This window comes from Daldinia loculata (genome assembly GCF_022478755.1).
Source record: "Daldinia loculata strain CBS 113971 unplaced genomic scaffold F4817scaffold_25, whole genome shotgun sequence".
Lineage (NCBI taxonomy): Eukaryota > Fungi > Ascomycota > Sordariomycetes > Xylariales > Hypoxylaceae > Daldinia > Daldinia loculata.
Window position 1 is genome coordinate 143116 of NW_026054879.1, and position 17161 is coordinate 160276.

At 47.2% G+C, this 17161-nt stretch overlaps 4 protein-coding genes across 4 annotated transcripts; 2 read left to right on the forward strand and 2 right to left on the reverse strand.

Annotated features, from left to right (window-relative positions):
- The first annotated feature begins 6464 nt into the window (after nucleotides 1–6464).
- F4817DRAFT_109757 (uncharacterized protein) lies at nucleotides 6465–8575 on the forward strand. Its single transcript, XM_049297469.1, has 4 exons — nucleotides 6465–7414; nucleotides 7473–7526; nucleotides 7585–7758; nucleotides 7813–8575. Exons 1-4 carry the CDS (start codon nucleotides 6671–6673, stop codon nucleotides 8326–8328), a joined length of 1488 nt encoding a protein of 495 aa, XP_049158932.1. The 5' UTR covers nucleotides 6465–6670; the 3' UTR covers nucleotides 8329–8575.
- A 2217-nt stretch (nucleotides 8576–10792) lies between these two features.
- On the reverse strand, nucleotides 10793–11348 carry F4817DRAFT_315982 (ubiquitin related modifier 1; the record flags this gene model as incomplete). The annotated part of the gene is made up of 3 exons (XM_049300606.1): nucleotides 10793–10910; nucleotides 11036–11200; nucleotides 11278–11348. 3 exons carry the CDS (start codon nucleotides 11346–11348, stop codon nucleotides 10793–10795), a joined length of 354 nt encoding a protein of 117 aa, XP_049158933.1.
- Nucleotides 11349–11648: 300 nt separating this feature from the next.
- Nucleotides 11649–12809, forward strand: F4817DRAFT_109762 (mitochondrial carrier). Its single transcript, XM_049297470.1, has 2 exons — nucleotides 11649–11907; nucleotides 11965–12809. The coding sequence occupies exons 1-2, from the start codon at nucleotides 11787–11789 to the stop codon at nucleotides 12777–12779; spliced, it is 936 nt and encodes a 311-aa protein (XP_049158934.1). The 5' UTR covers nucleotides 11649–11786; the 3' UTR covers nucleotides 12780–12809.
- A 296-nt stretch (nucleotides 12810–13105) lies between these two features.
- On the reverse strand, nucleotides 13106–16048 carry F4817DRAFT_337778 (MIF4G like-domain-containing protein). Its single transcript, XM_049303338.1, has 4 exons — nucleotides 15759–16048; nucleotides 15168–15637; nucleotides 14028–15108; nucleotides 13106–13975 (listed from the first exon to the last, which is right to left on the reverse strand). The coding sequence occupies exons 1-4, from the start codon at nucleotides 15820–15822 to the stop codon at nucleotides 13245–13247; spliced, it is 2346 nt and encodes a 781-aa protein (XP_049158935.1). The 5' UTR covers nucleotides 15823–16048; the 3' UTR covers nucleotides 13106–13244.
- Between the last annotated feature and the right edge of the window lie 1113 nt (nucleotides 16049–17161).

A 17161-nucleotide genomic window follows, 5' to 3' on the forward strand; every position in this document is an offset into this window, starting at 1 on the left:
GTGGTGTGTTTGTGGCCGTTCACACACCCGACCCCCTCCCCAAACTTTATCTATCCCGCACACCCCCACCACCCGTGTGATGCTTTGGAATGGCCCCCCCCCCCCCCCCCCCCCCCCCCCGAGTATCCTTTTTTCTTCTCTCTTCTACTACATACTACATAATACAATTCGTATTTGCGGCGACGTCCGTGGGACAGCCACCTGGCTGCGGCTTAGTTACGAATATACCTTAACATTACGTATAGCACCCACGTTAGAAAATGACAAATAATAAACACTTGTTCGGAAGAGGTAGCGAACGCCGTATAATAAAACAGAGCTTGGTAAGCTAGTCAGGGTCTTGTTTCTCTCCCTTGAATGCGGTGGCTAAACCTGGAGGGCTCATGGCCGTAAGAAGAAGCAGAAGGGGCGGTAGGATTGGGCAGTACCTGTGCAAAAAAGGCGTGCGACCAGGGGTTTCAACGTTTTGTTGGCGCCCAAAAACGCCCAAGAATGATATATGATAGATCTTCGGATAGCCGTAAGTTCCGACCTAGTTCTGAGAAATACGCACACACATACTTCTAGTCTCTAGTACATAGTTTGTGGTTCTTGGCAGGGGGGTTCGTTGCACCTAAGGAAAAAAAAAATGATGGACAATTAGGAAATTCCCGTGATTGACGCTGGTGGAGCGGAAACGACGTGACCGCGGAGGAACTAGATAGGTATGTAGATCTCGCCGCGGGAAATCGGTCTTTAACTCGGACGAGTCGGACGAGTCGGACGAGACTAAGTAAGGAGCGTTTCAATTTTAGTTTCTAGAATCTTTCAAGGGTCTCGAGAGGCTGTTGAAAGTCTCACAGACCCGCATTCACCGTATTGTACCGGCCAGAGGTGTTGCACACCGTTTATTTCCGCACGTCTCTCCCGAAAGGGCGGCAGCGGGAACGATGGCGGGCGTCAATAGTCATTTTCTCTTCCGCGAAGAGGGTACCTAGTTATCTTGAGAAGGAAGAAAAAAAAAAAAAAAAAAAAAGAGGGTGCCAGTTCGGAGGCGCAGATCCCTGGCAGTACCCGATCTTGGTTGACAGATTAGCATTTGCTCTAGGTACCTATGTATGTAGTGTACGGTATGTATGTGACGTATCATCGAGCACACTTTATGTAGGTCAGTCTATCGATATCGACTTATATTAGATATGAGGCTTATATTCTTTCTAGAACACGGCCTGTGTTCCTGAGCATTGGGCGCGCGAGGCTTTTTTTAATTCGTTATTTGCGCCGCAACGCCGCCCGACTCAGTCATTATCGGCAGAGTATTCGCATCATGTGATGATGTAACATGATGGTTGCGAGGGGATCTCTTTTTGATTAATGAAGGGACTGTTGTATATTACATATGGGTAACAAGTAAGAAAAATATAGTCAGTTAAAAAAACTTAAGAAACTATGTAACGCGAAATCGTCGTCAGCTTAAAGTTGGATCCAACACCGAAACGGATTAGAAATAAATAAAAATACCAAGTTAGTTCCCATAGTGTACTAGTCACTAGTACTAGTCACTAGTGTTACTAAGTAGAGCTTATACATAGTGCCCGTAGTGTCATTACTACCAAATATAGTCGGCCTTGTGTTCCAAGCACGGACCATCAACTCTACGATAGTTTGTTTAATACATAGTAATTATGGCTTAAAATAGAGGCTTTGAGAAAAGTGTCGAAGGTACTTAATACTTAATATTACGTACTTAATATCAAGTACGAAACAACGATAAGGATAGTACCTTGTAATATTAAAACATATATGACAGTAAAAGAGGATCTTGTCTAACTAAGCTACCCCGTGCATTAGTATGTACATTTCAGCTCGACAAGACAGACCACTCCCCGCGTCCGTTACTATCTGCTGAAAACTACTTACGTACCTAACCTAGGTAGGTAGTATATGTATCCATGTACTAAGTATCGTATCAGTAATCAAATAATCTTTTGCAGTTTGTGGGGTTTATGCCTCTTTAAGAATGGTGGCTTTTTAAATATTGCCTTTCGTAGTCAAGGTAAAAGGCGTAATTGGATGCTCGGATGTATAGAAATCCGGATATCTGACCCGTTCAATATTTTCCGTCTTGCTAGCTAAAATCGTTGAAGGTGATATCGGCGCCGGCAAAAAGCCCCTCCCCCCACGTCCACTTGGACCGTTTTCACATATCACATCAAACTACTAATTAAGCGTGCCAATTAAGTCTCCAATTTACTCATCACATCATAGCTACAGGGTCAAAAACATTGACGAAACGTTAGGTACTAATGACGGAACATATTAATTAAGAGAAAATTAATACGTTAGTCGGATCTCGAAAGACCCTTAGCTTAGCTAGCGGTGAGCCACACGGAGAGACAGTTGATGAATGCTTCGTAGTGAATTCCACCTAGATGGCGGTCTAATGAAAATTGTGTGAGTGGGCAATAATACCCATTCCTTGTATGTAAGCCTTGTCCCTTGTCCCTTGTCCCTTGTTAAATCCGACAGTCTCCTATAATTTAACCCCAATTCTTTCCTTTCGTATACTTATACCTAGATAGCTTCTCGGAGATATCGTATTAAGCCGCTTCTCGCTAACTATCACACTAATCTTTCATATTGGGTATTATTCCCTCCGGTTAATATGTATAATGTTATAGACTTATATGTGAATTTGTAGCTGGACAAAAAGTCTTCTGACCCTAGTTCCATGGTGAGATTGAAGAAAACCAATCAATCTTCATGGACCGGGATGGATCTACCGCAACCAGCCAGCTGGGAACTAGGTCGACAAGGACCCATGCTTACCAGCATGGATACGTTTACACACATACATAGTGTACAACCGCTCACCTAATTCTGGATCGTTCCCGTTGAGATTAAAGCGGGAACACTTGCGTACCTGGTTATCCTCACTTCTATTCAACCGAGATGCTTGTCGTCTCGTAAATTGTTTGTGTATGAAGTGAAGTCTTAGCCTCGCTTCTTCAAACTGTTTATAGTCCCAAATATTTTCATCTCCTAGCGACCGATTTGTGGATAAATTAGTCCAAGTTGTAACCCTACCCGTCAGGCTCTCTAAGAGCTGCCAAGAAATTGATATATCACTTATCCCTTGATTGAAAATATGTTATCCCCTTGTCAATTTACGTCCACAACTTGAAACGTTCGAGAGATCACTCGTCAACCGACGAATCCCAATCAATTGCGCTCGCCCCCTGTAAAGTGTAGCAAGCTGAGATTTCTGCACCAACCCGAGAGATTCGGCGCTCCATCCTTCGAGGTCTGGATCGTGGCTTGCTCGTCCGAGTGCGAACGCGTTGTAGCCTTGCCTCGCCCAACGGGACCGAATCTGGGGTAGGTATCAGGAGTTTCCGGAGATTCCCAGTGATCGCCAGGTAGAGACCCACGTGGCTTGCATCGAACCACTACTGTGGAATGAATGGCATGTAAGTTAAAATATCGTTTTAGGGGAATCACACGATGCCGGCTCTCGGAGCCCGAGTAGAGGTCACGCTGCCAGGCTGAGTGTTTAACAGGTCTAGCACGTAGGAGAGTTATTAACATGCGAACAGTGAAGCTGACGAGACGGAGAGATGATCACATACAATACGAGGCGGTGGAGGAGCGACCATGAAATTGATTGATTCTTGGCGCACGCTGTGAGACATAAGCTAAACCAACTCCCGACTCTGGAACAGACGTTATAAGGAACCCGGCAATCTAATTACGTCGTACATACGGACGATTATCACGAATAGAATTGTTCTACTTCGATAGTGTTGCCTTTCTCGTCATTATGTCCTAGGGCAATGTTGTACAATCTAACCAAAACATTTCACCTTGTGGAAAACATCTAAGAAGCTTAGCATGCATTCGCTCATACATATGTACCGCTTTAGATGGGGCGAACCTCTTGGGAGAATTGACTGGCTAAGATGACAACATATCGTGGTGAACAATTCAACTTAAAACAAAATACATAACTACTGCTGTAATCTCATGATGTGATCTTAGGAGGTAGTACAGGAGGTATTCATTAACTAGCACGGAGGATTAGGACGGTTAGTTCCCTCGTAATCAACTGCTATCTGCGTACAAGTACCGTACGCTTTGATAAACATAACGGTTTTTGTGTTGCCTACTAAAGCAGGAGGGTCGATAATATTTCGAAGCGGTAGGGCCGTGAATTGTGTAACTGTCAACTAGGGTAAAGAGAATACTTTTCAATTTTAATATGATAATCCTTGCGCCATAAGTAAACTAGGTAAATGGATAGCACTAATAAGAGCATGCCCATACTTTCGGTTTGATTAGATAGTTTCTAACCTAGTAAGATCTGTAATCCTTGCTCGTTGGAGTACAATCGATCTCTACTTAGGACAGGGGGTATCTTACACAGTACAACAAGTGGCTGTTCCTAACTTCTCGAAATTCTATGTGTGGACATCCTCGTCCCCTGCTCGCTCCCTTCCCACACATCAGCACATCAGCTGGGTGGATGTTGCCGCCTCTCTTCTCCTTGCCTATATTGGAATACCTCTTAGTTAATTTGGTTCCTGAAGGCGTACGCCCTCGTACGTCATTAGCTTGTATTATTGTGCGCACGAAATATGAATTCGGCCTTACGACTGGTCAAGCCCAGTGTAAAAGCGATGCGACTTTGAACGGCTACTCCCGCCTCCGACAGAAGACCAATTGCAATAACCTTTCGACGCCCAGGCGGAGGGCAAGCTAATAGATCTACCAGATGAGAGAGTACCACGTATTGAAAACTGGGGAATATAGTGTGTCCTTGGCAACTTCCTCCGTTGCTATGACCCTTATACATGATGAATTATCCAGTAGGAAGCCCGTTTGTTTAGTCGTCGTGTGCGACTCCGAGACCCCCATCTGCTAGGTTGGTAGGCGAAGAGATGTTTACACGAGATCTACATGATATTCTGTCATATTTGCTTAGCAGATGGTGGCACTTGAGAGACCAGGGCTATCCATCACGCTGGAACAAGCCATATTAGACTGGCTGCTATACAAAGACAGGATAGCAATTTATGCGTACGAACAAGTATGACTCGATCAATTAAGCTAAGGTCAAGGGGCTGGGGGGGTTATGTATTCCTGGCGGAATTGCCCCGACGGGCAGGAAATTCCAGCTACAAGGGGGAGGCCCGGTCTCCGCTCCTTGAACATAGGGTTTCCCATATTCTCTATTGGGATTTCCATAGCTCTTTTCGATCCCGCCCTCTCGTGCCCTCTCGTGCCTCTACGTGAGGTACATCTCTGGTCATCACAGTACCATCCAGACCCCCCCTCCCCCTACGCCAACCCCTGTCTTTCCTAGCTACGGATTGGATGCCACACTACGTGGGGAGCCAAACAAAATCGTCTCTGGCTCTGCGGGCTAGCTGAGTTTCGAGAATCATATATGGCTAATTGCATGGGCGACGTGTCGCTCTGAACATTAACATTAGGTACACCTATTGTCTAGGCGGTCGAGGTGGATGCCGCCGCAGGGCGTCCCCGCTGTTAGAAGGCGTGTCTATCACTGGCGGGTATCGAACTTGGTATTCATCCGGCTTAGTTTGTATGTACCTATTGTATACAGGTGTATACATAGCTCATAGAAGCCCAGGTTAGGTAGGTATACACACATATACGTATATCCCCTGCGTTGAATGGGCAAGAAATCCTGCGGGTAGTCCCCACGTACTACTTGATTCGGCCGGCATTAGGATTTCCACCGCTTATCTCTAATCGTGCGCATGCATTGTGAATGGTGAATGTGTCTCTCGTCGAGCTACTTGCTCCTAGTGTGCAGATTCGGCGATCTGCCACTTGCCTTGGTGGCTATCTGACGGACAGGTCTTTTCCCCCCTTGGTAACCCTCTCCTCTTCCCATTAGCACGTTAGTATACATATTACTACTGTGTAGAAAGGAACCAGGCTGGCTCAGTCCCAGGTATCCTAGTTTATGTTTCTAAGCCCAGGGAAGATGGTTTACTAGGGTGGGGTTGTTTTCGATATGAGGCAAGAGATGGTGTACTCCACCAGCCCGTCTCTGATACTTAACCACTTACATCGTATTCAGCTTCTATTGCGAGGAGTCTAAGCTTCTCCGCGTATCTTGGCGGTTCCAAGATCTGATCTCCGAGAGTTGGCGTCCCCAACCCGTTGGCTATCCAAGATCGGCCCCTAGTTGCACATCACTAAACCCGCTCTTCGAAGAGATATATACTTCACGAAGACCCAAGATCTAGTTCCTCCCTTCTGGACTTTGGTGGTACCATCGTAGACCTACTCGGTCGAACATTAAGCCTCTTCATTTATTTAGCGAACCGTCTATTCATATTTTCGTTCCTGTACTGGTTGGCTCTCTGTTTTAAAGCATCATATTTAGCATCATATTATACCGCTCAGAAATCAACGACAATACGCCTATCATCATAGCTTCGAAGCCTGAACATCAGACGTGTTTAATAGACACAGTTCTATCTTAACACTGCGATCTAGCAAACAATTTCTGGCCTAGTACTATCGTGAATTTGGCTGACCGGTTTTGCTTATTGCAAAACTAGTCCCCCTAACCGTCAAACTGGCTCTTACCGCTCAAACACCGGACCCCAATACTTGGGCGCGGTGGGTTCCTCAACAGCAAAATGCAGATTACCCGATGGTCGACCCGTCAAGCTTTATGCAATATACCCAAGGCCAAACGAGCACCGCGTCCATGCCCCGATCGGACATGCCTCCCCAGTTCATGGTAGGAAATACGTATACCGCCATAACTCCTGTTACCAGCCCGCAGACACCGCAATATCCACCCGGCAATCACTTCACGTTCGGTCCATACACACCTCCGTCCCCTCCCGTCATCCCATCTTATAAACACTATCAGGAGGAATGTCAACCTCCGTGTACGATACCAGCGGATACTGGAGGAATACATGTTGGGTATCAACAGGATCCATACCAAGCGCACCCGGTAGAGTCAGAAGGAAGGATTCAGATCAAGTACGAGTCACAGGTGGATATTCAGCAATCTCCCTCTCCATCTCCATGTCCTCCTCTTACATCCAAGACCGTTGCCCGGAATGTCCCCGAAGATAGGGCTCAGGAGGTGGTTTTCCACAGCGAAATAGATACCATGATGAAGGCCATACAGTTGAAGAGCGAACCTAACGAGGAGTTCGACTCTGGAGTGTCTTCTTACCCTTCTCCTCCGCACCAGGACGAAGAGAAGTTCAACTTGCGCAGGAAGCCTTGTAGCCCGGAAAAGAGGAGCCCTACAGTCAGTCGCGGCGGAAAGGACCGTCAGAAGCGCTATGTTTGCGATTTCAAGGGATGTGGGAAACGATGTGCCCAGAAGACTCAGCTGGAAACCCACAAACGGGCCCATACCGGAGAAAAACCCTTTGTATGGTGTCTCACCCCAAGTTCTATTAGTACTGTCATTAACGTTGTCTTCCGTCCAGATATGCGAAGAGCCTGGATGTGGCCTAGGATTCAGCCAGAGAGGCAACCTGAAGGTATGGATCCCCTCAAGCAACATGATCTTGGGCTTTATTTTTTTAACAAGTAAATCAGTCACATATCCGGCAACACACTGGGGAGAAGCCATACCGGTGTGACATCTGCCAAAAGGCTTTTGCCCAACTAGGGAACGTGAAGCCGCATAGAAGTACGCACTTCCGAACCAAGCCTTTCATGTGTCTGCTTGACGGATGCCACAAGACTTTCAGCCAACGGGGGAACTTGAAGGTACGTGAAATATATTTATAGCAACAACACAAGAGTACTAATCCCCCAGCACAGACTCACCACAACGCTTATCATACAGAAACCATTAAGAGGCTTACACGAAGGTTCAAAAATATGGCCAACAGCGAGGAGCTCTCGGAAGAGGAAGCGAGGATGTTCAAACACTTTGCCGAGCTATATAAAAACCTCAACAAGGGCATCAAAGGCCGAGGACACAGAAGCAAGAACAAAGGCGTCCGAAGAAGCCAGAGCTCGGTGACGCCGGGCCATTCACAACCCTATGCTTCCCAGACTCCACCACTTGCCCAGCAGGGCCACATGTATCAACTGCGTTACACCGCGTCAGATGGCCTTCCGTACGCCGAGGACTATGGCGACTGCGGAATGTCTAGAAACGGCCTTCCAAGCAATATGGTAGACCCTCGCGATCATCATACTGCTTATGGACAGTATGATATAGATCAAGCAAGTATTTCCGCCAGCGAAACTACCACCGCCTCCCGCAGCTCTAGCATTATGCACGAAGACCAGTACGGTAGTGCATTCGCTACTCACCATAGAGGCTATTAACTCATATATATATATATCTATCTACGGATATAAAATCACGCCAATAACGACCAACACAAAAACGCGGGCACTTCTCGAGTATCAATATAAGAGACACGAAGGTCTAACCCATGTACCTTTCTTCCGCGCGCATATATATCGATTTCTGGGTGGTGTTCTCTTTAAATTCAAGATACCACACATTGTTAATCCAGGGGAGGCTAGCCATCTATTTTATTCACCATCTCTCCTTTCCCGGAAGCCTAACACAAATATACAAGAGGGAAGAAAAAAAATAAAGATAAAAAAGGTTATTAGGTTAGTAGGATGTGTTATTGACATTTTTGTACTAATCAGGGCACTGGTAGTTGATCGAGAAGAGACGACAAGGGACTTCTTCTCTGATCAACCGCCTCGACTCCACACTTATCTTGTCGATGCTGTCTATGCAGCCAGGGCCGCATGGATTTAGCAGAAGTGGGATTTCCTTAACCATCGATTTCTTTCAATTTTCATGCAACGATTTTTTTTTACCTGCCCAATAGGGGCACACTATATAATATCTCAGGTTTCATCGACGGGTTACACTCGATCTCGGCTCGGCTATCTACACTTACATCCACATCCACATCCAAACGCGGACGGCAGGGCCGAAAGGGAACACGACAAAGTGGAAAAAAAGGCACGCTACCTGGGCTTGGGTAGCAGTCGGGATGGAGGAGGGCACGATAGCAAGAGAGAGAATAGATGCATACATAATCTGGTGGACACGGAACAGACGAAACAACATACGCATTGGTGGTGGGCGGCCTTACCTTGCTTTACCAATCAGGCGGAAATACCCGCGGCGGCGCATCGAAAAAAGAATAGAACGATAAAATAAAACAAACCCAAGGATCCGGGTTTTGGGAACAATTATTCACGTTTTGCATAAAGCCATGGGAAACGCGGTGGAGATACCAGATTATTTGCATCAAAGGTTACTAGACCTTCCAGGAGTGCAAACCCGGGCGGAGTTTATTGGTAGTTTCGAAATCATCGCATTTTATTGTTATTATTGTTGTTGTTATTCCTGGTCAGGCACGTGGAGTGAGTCCAGGCCCCGGGGAGAGAAAGATATGTAGGACATCTTGCTTGATAGTGTAATCTCGAAGTCATCATTACTAGTTATATTATTCCTCGTTGCAACTCTTCTCCTGACAATGCGGTGCGGCGCTTACAATTCTCGGGATCGCCTCGGCGATCTGATATGGTGTGGATGTGATAGAGACACGACAGGCATTCGTGGCGATGGCTATAGGTATACATCAAGGGGCGGGGATTTGACCCTCGGCGACCTCGAAGTGGCCGGTCTGCAAGTTCCGAGCGCGTAAGAACTCCAGTGCGTTGTCTCTTTTGCCACAATGCTAGCTGCAATATATGTATGTAGGTATATGTATGTATGCGTAGATGTGTTATGTACTCACGATGATTTTCTCATGAAGGCGGTCTGCAGGAATAGGTAGCAAAGTCATTGACGAGTGAATGACGCTCCGTACCGAGGGACGACAAATGCCTCATTTGTTAAAGGATGCGGGCTACCCTCGGGGGTCGAGCCAAAGCTGAGGCTCTTATCCGTGGTAAAATCATGGCTCGGCTTTCCCAACTCGGGAGGCTGATTTCAACGAGTCGCTGAAATAAACATGAAATCTCATCATGCAATCTATATTCATCTTATGAATAATTCTGGGTCACCTGCCATGTCTGTACGTATCTGTCCGTTCCTGCAAATAGCTCCTTTGGGATCCCTGCTTGCAGATGAGCGAATGAGATGATCTGTATTATCGATTAATCGATCTCAACTGTACACCGGCTTCAAATGTGTGGAGGGTCCTACAATTCTCTTAGCTAATCATATCCTTTATCGAGGCGAGATTCACTGTTATTCATTCCTCGACACATCATGTTTTTGTTATCGCGGAGCTTTAGATATGGACGAGGATTATGTGCTATAAGTCCCGAAACAGCGGTAGATCAACGCAAGCCAGTTTTAGATGAACGGTTAAGTTCAAGGGAAAATGTGATAGATCTGGTTTATTATGGCGACATGCCACGGTACCGGGTCTTTGCCTTGCGTTGTTACTAGGCAGCCAGAACACCGATCGTGGGAGGCATTGCATGAAGCTTGACATGACAACCGAGTTAGCCGCAACATTCTTCTACTATGTAATTCACAACAACGGCACCTGGCCCGGTTGGAGGTGACTGGCAGCGCTTCACATGCATGAAGGCGGGGTGAAAAAATTGAGGCAAGTTGTTGAGAAGCTAGTCGTAGATGTCGAATCACCAGTCTGAACGAAGTTGGGTTCTACACAAGGCACCCAAGGCACCCAAGGCTGTCCATCGCTGTCTATCTCAAGACGTGATGCAGATATGACGAATGTAACGGCCGCTTTCAGCTTCCGAATAGCGGTGTAATTCGGCATTCGGACAGAGAGAAGCGGCGTTACCCGCCATGCAGCGTAGAGACGAATAGGATATTATCCCCTGCTTGTATCTCATAAGCCTCTTCGCCTTCTAGTTCCCAGTCTGCGTCGTTGATCAGGACGAGGATACCAGGCCGGCTACGTTGACGTATTAGCTAGCTCGCCAAGTATGCGTTTTGATAAGGTGATAATGCATAAGTATGCGGCTGTTGTAGATGCTCGGGTAAAATAGGGATTGCAGCAAGGTCAGGGTAGTAACGTACAGGTGATCTTGGAGAACGAAGAGGTCCTTGCGAGCATCCTTCATGGTATGTTCACATAAATGATGGATCAAATCAGCAATAGTTGCCGGCTTGCCATCTTTGTTTGCAGCTGGTATGGAGATGGAATGACGACGCTGATCTGAAAATAGCATCTCCAAGCCGCCTCTAAGCTATCGTTAGTATAACTCCCACTAGATAGATATCTATATCTATATATATTAATATACGTGGGGGATACTTACGTGAACTCAACATCCATAGATAGCTTGGGGACCTCGACTTGGACCGGAGCCGTTTCCGTTGTAGTAGACATTATTGCGACTTGCCCGAAAAGTGACTGAGGTTATTTGGACTATAACTACCGTGGGTATTAGTGGGTGAAGCCGCGTGTGAATAATTAAATATTGTGTCGACTTTGAATTGTGAGTATGCGCATTGCACAATGGTTTAGACGTACAATTCGCGATTCACAATTTTAGGTAATCCGTACAATGCGAATAATGAATTATACACTACTAACAATATATGCATTTAAAGCGACTAAATCTAACTTTAGGTAAAGTAATCCGTATTTTGGTTACCTAAGCCTCAATGAAGTCATATTAGTTGGTAGGTTTTTATGATTACATAATCTTACTACTCGAAAAAGGGAAAAGAAACTTCTTCCAAGAATCAAGATATGGAGATATTTCTACGCGTAAATCGGAATAGTCTTATAATAATGCAATAGGCTCTATATAGATTCACCTCTATGCCACAGAATCATGCGGGTCTTTCTCCCGCATCCGTTGAGACCGTCGCCGGTCTTTCCGCGGGATCTATAGCCACACTTGTCGTCCATCCGCTCGACATCGTCAAGACCCGGATGCAGAGTACGGTACCTCCCGCCCCCGTCGTACTATGACCGCATGCTGAACCCCGCCGCATAGTCTACCAGCGCACCTCTCATCAGCCCCTCACCACCGTGTCGTTGATCCGCTCCCTGACGCAGACGCCACATCCCGTAGCGTCTCTCTACCGAGGTCTCACGCCTAACCTTCTTGGAAATGCCTCTAGTTGGGCTTCCTTTTTCTTCTTTAAGGCCCGGGCCGAGCGTGCCCTCCTAGCCTTGAAGGCTTCTCCAGGTGCCTCGCTCGCACCGCGGGACTATTTCGTGTCTTCGGGGTTGGCCGGTCTCATCACCCAAGTCTTGACGAACCCCATCTGGGTAATGAAGACACGCATGCTATCATCCGACCGGACCGCCGCTGGCGCGTATCCGAGTATGCGGGCCGGCGCCGCTCACCTCTTACGCCACGAAGGCTGGAGGGGATTTTATCGAGGCTTAGGGATTAGCTTATTAGGCGTAGCTCATGGAGCGGTGCAATTTGCCGTCTACGACCCAGTCAAAAGACTGTACTTTGCGCGTCGGGGCCCCTTCTCAAGCCGCCCGGAACCGGACAGCCTAGGAAGACAGAAGATGAGTACTGAGGCGACCCTCGTGATCTCCAGCGTCGCCAAGTTGGTCGCCGGAGCAGTTACATATCCCTACCAAGTCATCCGCAGCCGTCTACAGAACTACGATGCCGATACGAGGTTCGGAAGGGGTATTAAAGGAGTCGTGACGAGAACGTGGACGGAAGAAGGATGGCGAGGTTTCTACCGTGGGATCGTACCTGGGGTGGTAAGAGTCCTCCCTGCGACCTGGGTTACGTTTCTCGTATACGAAAACGTCAAGTTCTACTTGCCCCAGTGGACAACCTAGCACTGATTCTGGGGTTGTATTAAAGAATCGACTTCCTTTAATGTTTATGAAGACAAAGGCTTAACCTAAGATACCCTTAATTCTGTAGCTTGTATATTTTATTAGTATAACTCTAACAAGAGGCTTACTGTGCATAATAGCAACTAGAATTCTCCCTCGTGATGATATCTAACTGCTGGTTGAAATAATATACTTAACAGGTGAGTTGGAATATCTATAACGATCCTATATCTTGTCTACCACGGCGAGTGGTAACGGAATGGACTACGATAGCTTAAAACAACCTTCCAATCATTAGCTTAGGGCACGTATTCACTATAAGTAAGGTCAAGGCTTAAATCAATTATTCTAATTTTATACAGGACTAAGCGTGAGTGCACGAGAAAAAGCTATCAAGCCCCCATGATTTTGTTAATGCCAAATTCCCAACTCCTAAACCCCCAATTATGGATCTTACATCTCATCTTACGAGTCCGCTTTGTGTTCTAGTAAGAACGTCTCTTCGATGGCAGATCTCCGCCTAAAGACTCTGAGCCACCTCTCACCCCAGCGTTTAACGATATCTTCTCCGCCGTCCGATACTACAGGGTCCATAATCTGGTCTTTGGTCCCTTGTGCCCAGCTGACCAGGGCATCTTCCATGTTCTTGAAGAGTTCGCGCATATTGGCCACTTCTTCTTCGGTATTCTCGCTTGTACCGCTGCTAACAACTTGTCTCAGGCGACTAGTCACTTTGACTACGGTGTTAAATACCAGCTCGAATACCCAAGACTTGCTGAGCGCTTGCCCGTATGGGCCTGCGCGATCGCTAGCCAATGCCCAGTCGATAACGGCTCCAGGTGTAATAATCGAGTAATTCAGTAGCTTTTCAACGATGGTAATCGCGACACCCGGGTGAGAAGACCAGTAGGAGACGACTGCGGTAATGATTTGCGCTCTGGCCGCTTCCGAAGCGGCCCCAGAATCAAGAAGCCTATCCTTTGTACGCTCAATGCAGGCAAGTACGTGAGACAGTGACTTGGAACCTACCCAGCAAACGGCTGTCATAAAAACATCCGTGCTAGAAACTAGAGGATCGATAGCTTGATCAAGGGCAGCAGAGTGGATACGATCGATGATGGGCTGGATCTCCTCGTCTGGAGCCTTGCGCTTGAGTAGAGCCGCGATCTCTCTGCCTTCTGCGGCGAATGGAGTGTCTGGATTTAAGATTAGTCGCTTGCTGACGGTAAACGAAGGTATTTAACTTACGGTCGTCGTTGAATTTAAATTCCGGCGTGTCCTGCTCTTTTTCAGGCCCAATGAGGGCCTGGTAAGGTTCGGGGAGCGTGCCCTTGATTCGCTGGGCGAAACTAAGGCGGATTTCCTTGTCTAAGGCGCCGAGGATGAAAGCTTTACGGGGATCCATATCAGGGAGATTGACATCGTCTACCCATTCTATCCACTTCCACATGAAGCCGAAGTTACTGAGATGATGAGTGAACCAATCTAAGAACCTGTAGCACAACTCTAGGTCGAGACGGTGGGTATTTTGGTATGAATACCGAATGGCTCGGCCTAAACTTGGGGCGACTGCTGCGGGGGCAATCTTGCAAGCCTCAGTAAGAACAGCATGGTAGTATACCAGTTTATGTTCTGGCGCGGGTAGTGCGAATATTTGGGAAAAGACAGCGTCCACAGCGACATCCTCTGGTTTCCACGTCGAGCGATCTCCTTCTACATCTCGGAGTCGATCAAAGGGAGTTGCACGCTTGACGAATGTGCCAGGAGCAAAATAGCAATCCACGTCTATGAGAAAGCGAGCCGTAACACTGCGGTTGAAGTCCATGATGTTGATCGTATCGAGAAGCCCGTCCCTGATCAGTGACGACGCGATACTACTGACGGGAGGAACAGATTCGATCTCCTGGTTAACGTAGACCGAGAAGTAGATCTCGGGGAAGAGAGGGCGAGGGCCGGCGACGACTTTCTCCGGAATGGATATGCTCGGTAAGGTATGCTTCTTTGCATTATCTAGCTTCTCCTGCTGTTCGATCTCTTCGGGTGGCATTTGCCATGGTCTTGGAAGACACGAAAGCTCCCAACCATTCAGAGCCTCGGTTTGGAGCTGCTTCTGTAGGAGCCCGATTAGACTCATATTTGCGGTTGGGCTCTCTGTTCCCTCCTCAACATGATAGGGGTCGATTAGTACTTGTAACGCATGCGGTTCGGAAGCAATGACGTCTGTCTTATCCATCAGCTCAGCCGCCTTTTGTTGCCACTGGACAGGCGCAGCTGCCATAATATACGGTATCGTCAGAAGGATGATCTTGACAAGTTCTGTGCCAATCGTCTTGGGGGTTTTGTTAGCATAGGTAAACCATATTGATGTAGTAACGATTGTATACTCACATCGTCAGAACTGGCAGTCTGGAGGTCGACGGCTCGACTAAAGAGTTCTTCAAGCAAAGGGAACACGCCATCACCCTCCAGGGAGCTTTGTAGACACGCCAGGAACTTTAGATACAGCTTCACATCGCGCCACTCGCCTATGATGACCTTCTCCTCTATAGCAGTAGCGACCCGAGTCAAAAGATCGCCTAGTATGTCGGGTTTCAGCGAATTGGCGACGAGTACCACAGCTGCCACGAACGGGGTCTTAAGCGGCTGCTCAATAAGCATCTGTAGCACTAGATCCAAGAAGCTTGTGCGCAGCTCCTTATCTTCGTAATTGTCGGCGAGGACATGGGCAATGGACTGAACTTCCTCGTGCCAGCGTCGCAAAGGAGATTCAGCTAGGCCTAGGAGCTGCTTACGTATGCGGACGGGAAGCGGCGCGTCGTAGCGACGTCGTTGCGGTCGGCGGTCGTAATCATCATCATCTAGGTAGCTAAGTTAGTATATAGGCTCTTTTAGCGACGTCCCTAGAACAGTGGTGAGAGAGGCTGGGAGCACCGATATTAGATCGAGCTACCAGTTCGAGCTACCACTCTAATTCCGTACCTCTGTAACGCCTTTTGCGATTGTTATAGCCGCCAGCAGGCTGTCTGCGATCATGATCTGCCATCTTACGTTGATAGAAGAAACCGAAGTGATTGAAGGGTTGAATTCATAAGAAATTATCCTCAATGGATAGGTAGGTGGTACGAGTTGAAACTTGATGTTCTATGGAATAACTATATGGAAACACGCAACGCGCGAAAAGAGAAGCACGGGCCTTTAGCTTCGGCTATTTCAACTTTGGCATATCTTATCGCGATGTACCTGCCTGTTAGCTTTATCCGATTACATAATCGTTTAGGTAGACAATAGGTTAGGTACATTATACCTATTAAATCCCGCCATGAGCCTGGCGTAAGGGCTGTGGAATGTCTAGATATCGTCCTTGCAAGCCTTATCTAGTCGACATCTAAACTAGAACTAGCCAGTTACAATCAGAGGGCTGGCTAATTGGCCTATTGTGATCAATTACTAATGACTTTATCTAGGTAGACACATATCGTTGCTTTCGTACCTCTATAACTTACTACCAATAAAACGCGGTTAATAGGCATTACGCATGGAGACCTTGTTACAATAGTGGCGGAATTCAAGGGGGTCACGGTCATCGGGTAGCTTTTTACGCATCAAGTATCGTACGAAGTGGTGCCATCTGATCTTTCTCTTGGACCAAGAGCTGTGTCTTCATCGCTGTGTGCCGCAACCGCAGTTGGCTTGTTTCCTTGACGTCTGAGTAGAAGACCCGGTCCTCCTTTTTAGTAAACCATCTTCCCACTTCTCGACGCACATCAGAGTCCGTCTTGCGAGGGAAGAAATGAAAAAGAAATCTTTTTTGAAGTCATGCCGAGTCTCCATAAATTGCCCAGCCCCAATATGCCATTGCTGCCCTGGGCCGGAAGCTTGCCGGTTTCAACATCATGTTCCACTTGTCGCCCTACCACCATTTCACTACCGCTGCACACACCCGCTACTCATAGAATAACACATACGCCATCTCATCCCCCTTCTTTAACTTGTGTAGAGAATATCTCGGAAGACCGCGCGAGGGGAATCCAGCCTCCTTGTGGTCCCCTACCACAAGGATAAAGCGAGTTATTGAACAAGACAAATAAAAGCAAATGCCGTCTCGGTCATGCATAGGAGAAGTCTAAGAACGTCCGGTGCGTGCCATCTTCCAGTCAGTGCGCCTGATACTGAAGCAGTTGTCCCTTGTTGCTACAACCGAGATACTAAAACCGAGTAAGTGGACGTTCTCAAAGGCTTATTGACACCTCGGAAACTTCCACAGCACACCAAACTTCTGGAGAACCCATTCCTCCTAACTCATACGTTGGATTGTCCTCCCTTAAATGCACACCAAGGTCGAGGAATTGCTATTGTCAATCCGGCGGGTTCAATTAAACGTC

Coding starts and splice junctions, on each gene's coding strand:
- F4817DRAFT_109757 (XM_049297469.1), top strand. CDS start 6,671: ATGGTCGACCCGTCAAGCTTTATGCAATATACCCAAGGCCAAACGAGC. Junction 7,415..7,472: donor ATACCGGAGAAAAACCCTTT/GTATGGTGTCTC, acceptor TCTTCCGTCCAG/ATATGCGAAGAGCCTGGATG. Junction 7,759..7,812: donor GCCAACGGGGGAACTTGAAG/GTACGTGAAATA, acceptor CCCCCAGCACAG/ACTCACCACAACGCTTATCA.
- F4817DRAFT_109762 (XM_049297470.1), top strand. CDS start 11,787: ATGCCACAGAATCATGCGGGTCTTTCTCCCGCATCCGTTGAGACCGTC. Junction 11,908..11,964: donor CGTCAAGACCCGGATGCAGA/GTACGGTACCTC, acceptor CCCGCCGCATAG/TCTACCAGCGCACCTCTCAT.
- F4817DRAFT_337778 (XM_049303338.1), bottom strand. CDS start 15,822: ATGGCAGATCATGATCGCAGACAGCCTGCTGGCGGCTATAACAATCGC. Junction 15,638..15,758: donor TCGCAAAAGGCGTTACAGAG/GTACGGAATTAG, acceptor TTAGCTACCTAG/ATGATGATGATTACGACCGC. Junction 13,976..14,027: donor ATTTAAATTCAACGACGACC/GTAAGTTAAATA, acceptor TCTTAAATCCAG/ACACTCCATTCGCCGCAGAA.